General features: G+C 37.9%; 1 protein-coding gene across 1 annotated transcript; it reads right to left on the bottom strand.

Annotated features, from left to right (window-relative positions):
• Positions 1 to 1,587: 1,587 nt before the first annotated feature.
• LOC113524906 (microfibril-associated glycoprotein 4-like) lies at positions 1,588 to 6,435 on the bottom strand. Its single transcript, XM_026911284.3, has 5 exons — positions 6,101 to 6,435; positions 5,751 to 5,966; positions 5,547 to 5,643; positions 5,260 to 5,427; positions 1,588 to 2,807 (listed from the first exon to the last, which is right to left on the bottom strand). Exons 2-5 carry the CDS (start codon positions 5,964 to 5,966, stop codon positions 2,551 to 2,553), a joined length of 738 nt encoding a protein of 245 aa, XP_026767085.1. The 5' UTR covers positions 6,101 to 6,435; the 3' UTR covers positions 1,588 to 2,550.
• Positions 6,436 to 6,988: the final 553 nt, after the last annotated feature.

Below are 6,988 nucleotides of genomic sequence, written 5' to 3'. Positions count from 1 at the left end.
TTATTAAAAAAATCTTTTTGAGGTACTTTATCCAGGAGGCAGGTTAGGTTTAGCGCAGCTGGTTTAATTTTTTAACAGTTAAAACAGTTTAATTTTTCTCTTTTTTGACCTCATTTTTTAATATATAATATTCTTAACATTTTTTCGATGTGTGTTGAATTCGGTATGATCAGTTCGTTGAATTGTGTTTAAGTACTTTACGTTTCTTTAGTTCCTCCGGTGTAACTTTATCATGACGTAACTATGATGTAGCTAAAGTTAGCTTAAGGCTAAGGTTAGCTTTAGCTAACTGTTGTCTATTGAATATCTACAGTATTATTATTATTATTGTTGTTATATTAGTGGTGTCCCAAATGATGTACTATACACTATACTAACACTATGCACTATGTACTCTATCGTCTACTGTATGAAATTTAGAAGTTTAGTATCGTCTTAAATGGAACGCTAACGTTTTTTTACTAACCGGAAATCTAAGTTGCTTCCCAGTCGATGGCAAACGACATCAAACGCATGTAATGCAACGCTGCTAGCTTTAGCAGAATACCAAGCGTCATTTTACTGTTTACATCGATGTTAAATTTTGACATAATGACCTCAGTCACCAATAGACATCAGTCAATATTTTCTCATCCAGCATCAGCTCCTGGTAGCTCCGCCCCCTTTCCGCTACGTAAGCAAAGCTGCGAAGGTTTCGTGTATGAAGTGTCCGACGTTCCACACTACTAAGTAGTAGTTAACGAGCGAAGAGTGAACGAGTGAACGTCGTAACTCTTCCATCGTCTCTTCTAAGTTACCACACTAACATTATGTTAATGCAACTCGATCTTTTTAATGTTGTGGTTTTATGTAATTACTCAATTTTTCTATCAACATTTAACTACATATCCAGCAAATACATTCAGTGAAATTGTCGACAGTGGAGGTTTACAGTGACCTCATAGCTACCCTTAATTTTTTTTAATTTTTAAGATATAATGTACTGATAACGAACTTAGTTACTATGACTGCACAATATTGAAAAAAAAAGCAACGATATGCGATTCGATAATGCTATAAGTGTGTAAAATCAATTTAAATTATAAATATATATATATTTACATATTTAAAAACTGGAAATGACGTAACCATCGTACATGTTTCATGTTCTTCTGAGGAAAAGAAAGCGTTTTCTGTCTCGCCCTAAAACTTTGACTTTTCGTAACTTTTTAAAGTATTAAAGTCATTCGGTTATCACAAGCCCTTGTGATATCGCAATATATACATTTGCGATATTTCGATAATTTTGATATATTGTGCAGCCCTATTAGTTACTTAGCTACCTTAGCTAGCTTGCCATGTCATTTCCAATCATTTGCCTAGCATTATGTAGAGATATAGTTATTATAACTTTGTTTTAGGCATGGTTCAGATTCTTGATGTTTGGCGTTTTCCTGTGAGGTTGTAGAAACAAACCTGAGAGTTGGTGGTGTGACGATTGGACATTTTCTCAGTATGATAATCTAATCTAAAGACAGCACAGTTTCACAGAGTCACGGTTTTAATCGAATGTTTAAACACACAAATAAACACACACACACACACAGTGGTGAAAGTAGAAGGAAAAATTGTATTATAAAATCCTGGTACAAATGTTTCTTTGCACATCTTTGTGTATACAACAAAAAGCAAAAGGAAACAAAAAGAATAAATTGCTCTTTGTTTTTAGAAAGATAGTTCTGAGAACCAACCTACGTTTTTGGGGAGTTGCAGCCCAGACACAAACGGGACGAGAACCACCAGAGTAAAGAACTAAAAAAAAAAACGACTGAAAATAATTTAAATCTGTAAAAGGACAAATGTGAGATAACCGTCAGATCATCCACCGTGACCAATCACGACACTGCCACAGCACTAGTACTGACCAACTGGACATGTTTAAAGACACTTTATGTTAGACACACATGTTCGTGCGTCGTTTAGATCTTATTGTGCATAAATCTTTGAAATTCTTTAAAATAGAGTTTAAAAAGTAAAACACAGTGTACCACAAGGTTCTGTTTAAGGTCCCTTACTTTTCTTCTTTTATATCCAGCTGCTTGGACGTGTAACTCACGCACACGATGTTGACGTTCACTTGCTAACATTGGCTAGCTTCCTTAAAGTGTACACGGTTAGACATCTGCAGCCTAGCTAACTAACTAACTAACTAACTAACTAACTTTATCTTACTAACTCAGTCACCTTTCCACACTGCGAGTGTAGTTATTCTTCTACACTCAACCAAAACTTGCTCATACTCTACTCTTATCTGGACTACATCGCTGGCACGTTTGTTGACGTTTATTTGTTTATTGTAATTGTGAAATGAAACATCACACCATCAGTTAATTAAATATTAATTTAATTAATTTATTAGACATCACTGGAATCACTTTTCGTGCTTTGTGGTGTACAATCATCTCATCTACAATCTTAAACCAGACATTTTCTATAACTAGGTTTTGATTGTGTATACATATAGCTGAAGAATACATTCAGAATCGTGAATCTCAGCTCAAGCTGCTGGAGTTATTGTTTAGTTTCTGGTAAAAACACACGTCTCATCTTCATCACTATAGACTTTAGTGAGTAGTAGTCACCTTTCCAGTGGTGCCAGTGAACACCTGTATACGCAGCTACCCCACGTCCCCATTTGTACACACCATTGGGGTTGGTATGGTGGCAGCCGTCAAACCAAAATCCTCCTTCATATGTCTTTGCACAGTTGTTGATGTCTTTGTCGAAAGTTGCAAACTGTTTCCCGTTGTGATATGTCAAAGAGTCTCCTGTGAAAGAAACAACAGGGACTTTAAGGATCAACAGCTCAAAGAAAAATTGCATCTTGTGAACCAGACTCGCAGCTTCCTCCCATCACAGTCTGCGGTTCTACTGCAGCAAAAACAACGGGTTGATATAATCACCAAAACCTGAGGTTTGAGTGATTAGTGTCATGCTTTTAATGTGTTGAATTAGAGTTATATTTATGTTATATCTAAACCTGTGGCCAAAAGTTTTGAGAATGACACAAATATTAATTTTCACAAAGTCTGCTGCCTCAGTTTTTATGATGGCAATTTGCATATACTCCAGAATGTTATGAAGAGTGATCAGATGAATTGCAATGTCCCTCTTTGCCATGAAAATGAACTTAAACCCAAAAAAAACATTTCCACTGCCACAAAAGGACCAGCTGACATCATGTCAGTGACTCTCTCGTTAACACAGGTGAGAGTGTTGACGAGGACGAGGCAGGAGATCACTCTGTCATGCTGATTGAGTTAGAATAACAGATGGGAAGCTTTAAAAGGAGGGTGGTGCTTGAAATCATTGTTCTTCCTCTGTTAACCATGGTTACCTGCAAGGAAACGTGCAGTCATCACTGCTTTGCACAAAAAGGGATTCACAGGCAAGGATATTGCTGCTAGTAAGATTGCACCTAAATCAACCATTTATCGGATCATCAAGAACTTCAAGGAGAGAGGTTCAATTGTTGTGAAGAAGGCTTCAGGGCGCCCAAGAAAGTCCAGCAAGTGCCAGGACTGTCTCCTAAAGTTGATTCAGCTGCGAGATCGGGGCACCACCAGTGCAGAGCTTGCTCAGGAATGGCAGCAGGCAGGTGTGAGTGCATCTGCACGCACAGTGAGGCGAAGACTTTTGGAGAATGGCCTGGTGTCAAGAAGGGCAGCAAAGAAGCCACTTCTCTCCAGGAAAAACATCAGGGACAGACTGATATTCTGCAAAAGGTACAGGGATTGGACTGGAGAAGAAAAGGTGAGCGCTATCATCAGTCCTGTGTCATGCCAACAGTAAAGCATCCTGGGACCATTCATGTGTGGGGTTGCTTCTCAGCCAAGGGAGTGGGCTCACTCACAATTTTGCCTAAGAACACAGCCATGAATAAAGAATGGTACAAAAACATCCTCCAAGAGCAACTTCTTCCAACCATCCAAGAACGGTTTGGTAACGAACAATGCCTTTTCCAGCATGATGGAGCACCTTGCCATAAGGCAAAAGTGATAACTAAGTGGCTCGGGGAACAAAACATCGTAATTTTGGGTCCGTGGCCAGGAAACTCCCCAGACCTTAATCCCATCGAGAACTTGTGGTCAATCCTCAAGAGGCGGATGGACAAACAAAAACCCACAAATTCTGACAAACTCCAAGCATTGATTATGCAAGAATGGGCTGCCGTCAGTCAGGATGTGGCCCAGAAGTTGATTGACAGCATGCCAGGGCGAATTGCAGAGGTCTTGAAAAACACTGCAAATATTGAGTCTTTGCATAAACTTAATGTAATTGTCAATAAAAGCCTTTGACACTTATGAAATGCTTGTAATTATACTTCAGCATACCATAGTACCATCTGACAAAAAGATCTAAAAACACTGAAGCAGCAGACTTTGTGAAAATTAATATTTGTGTCATTCTCAAAACTTTTGGCCACAACTGTACAGCAGAATTACGACCTACATTTCTAATATTATTGAGAGCAATGGCTCTTAAAGAAAAAAACTAATTTACCAACAGAAAATCATCATTAGGAGATTTGAATCTGGACAAGTTTGATGTGCAGAGTTTGCTTCTTTGCTATTGCACTATAGCTATATGGCTGATGTAAAGTATTAAATGTTTGTGTTTGCATATATTATTTGAAAATACCCAATGTCCAAATTGCTCACATCCTCATATACCTGACTCAGGTATTGACACAAGTTCTGTAATCTCAGTTTTAAAGAAACAAATTTGTTAAACTGCTAGGAGAAGTCCATGTTTACCATTTAAGCTCAAAGCATAACTTTATCATCCACATCATTTTTACACTTCTGCTATAATTCCACCTTCCACCAAACGCTGGGGGGCGTGGCCTAGGAGACGGAGCGATACAAAAACGCGATGATTGTGGTTGTAGATGTCCACCTCTGTAATGTTCAGCTGCATGGTGAGGTTTTGTTCAGGTTTCTACATTACAGTAAATACAAAATTTCAGTATGAGAGATTTTCTTTACTTAGTTAATTCCATCAGCTTCATATGTGCAAAACTAAAGAAGAAAACATTAAGCATGTCCTGTCCAATTGACTACATTTGGAGTAAAGGGAAAAAACACTCCATATATGCAGTCCTCACAACATTCACAGCACATCGTCTCACTTGCATGTGAGTATCTGTTAGTGGATTGCTTTCTGATTTTCTTGAAAAGGAAATGGGGAATTTAGGGTTTTGTTTTTTTTTAATCTCACCTGCACCTCCATCGATGTATCCACTGATGTGTAGCTTGTAATTCTCCAACTCAGAATCGATGTAGAACGAAGAGTATCTGCAGTAGACTTTTCCTTGCTCAAAATCTTCAAGGTCCACCCTCAGCTCATGCTTCTCTCTCCATGTGATTTGAAATATGTTCTCAAGACCTTTTATTCAAGAAGCGCATTTCAGTATTATATTACTCCACTTATTTATTCTACAAAAACTACAGGGACTAAGAACCAAAAGTGCTAGAGGTTTGAAATAATACAGTACAAAAACCGACCTAGCCAATATTCGCCATTTCTGTCTCCAAAGCCATGTTTGTACGCATCCCATGGCCGGTAGAAATTCACAGTGCCATCCATTCTCCTCTGAATGACCTGCAAGGAAGAAGGAAAGAGAAAGACTATAGGCAATAATCCATGGAATATGAAAATCAGAAAAGAATCCACATTTTAAGAACACTGTTTTAGATCATTCCAGGTACCGTCCATTTCTCTTCCTGGTGGCTGTTATTTTCAGCACAGCCCATATCACAGTACACCTGCAATGGGCTCTTGGATCCTCCAGGGTAGATGTTGTAAACTCCGCTGTGGACGGAACCATTATTGAAAATGTCCTGACAGTCCAGCGGCAGGAAACTCTGGTTAATAGGATGGGACAGCACCAGCAGGGGAAGCGTTAGAGACAATAACATATACATCTGAAAGAAAGGAACACAGTCACAACAGTGACGTCAAGGATATGCCATTGTATACGACGCACATCTTATAGCGCAAAAGTAAAATATAAAATCAGTAAATGATTTCTTACAGACCATTTATTCATCAAACTCACCTGTGCTAAACGTTGTCACCAGGTAAATAACAGACTGAGGAAGTTCACCTCTGTGTTTCACCTTTTATATCCTCCCACCTCCGTGCTTGATAAATAAAAATACATCCATTCAATATCCATATCAATATCACCTTGAGAGCAGATTCTGTCCGGAAACATCGGCAGACAAAAACACCAGTACTCGACAGACAGCAGGTTTTTGGAAAGCTGGATGAAACCAGTTCTCCAGAACAAACACATACATGATCCCCAGGCCATGGAGTCATTCTGAAGCAGCCAATTATCCTGTATTTGAGCAGGAAGTAGCTTTGTGTGATATGTTTTATTCAGGTTAGCAGTTTAAGATTTCTCAGGAACTCAAAAGAACCTTTAAAAACAGGTCCCATGAGGACACTGACCTCGTTGCTGCAGTTTTTATTCACAGCTTTTATTTGCAATTACACTTTGAATCACAGAAACATGATTCTCCATAAAGCAAACTCTCTATTTCTTTTTTTTTTTTTTTTTGCTGTTATAAAGTTATTAAAAGGAATTTTGTTTTCAATACAGACTTTTCTCCAACGATTTGAACATCAACAACCTTTACTTCGTGATGTCTAGTGATGTGTTTGCATGCATGAATTAAATCGAGAAAGAATTAATTAATGGACAAAATACTACCAAATGAATCTAATTATTTGTTTGTTAATAATTAGAAAAGGGCATCTATCGCACATCTATCACAGCTGTGATTAAAATCATATATTTTAATAATATTTCTGTTTTTCAGATATTTTCTGCTATAAAGGAAACAAAACACTAGTGATTAACTAACAGGCACAAAGGAGAGGTTTTTCTGTTCTTAGTGTTTATTCATCATTAACATTTAATCTCATGTGTTAATAAAAT

This window comes from Pangasianodon hypophthalmus, chromosome 26 (assembly GCF_027358585.1).
Source record: "Pangasianodon hypophthalmus isolate fPanHyp1 chromosome 26, fPanHyp1.pri, whole genome shotgun sequence".
Classification (NCBI taxonomy): domain Eukaryota; kingdom Metazoa; phylum Chordata; class Actinopteri; order Siluriformes; family Pangasiidae; genus Pangasianodon; species Pangasianodon hypophthalmus.
This window is presented reverse-complemented; position numbering and strand designations above follow the sequence as displayed.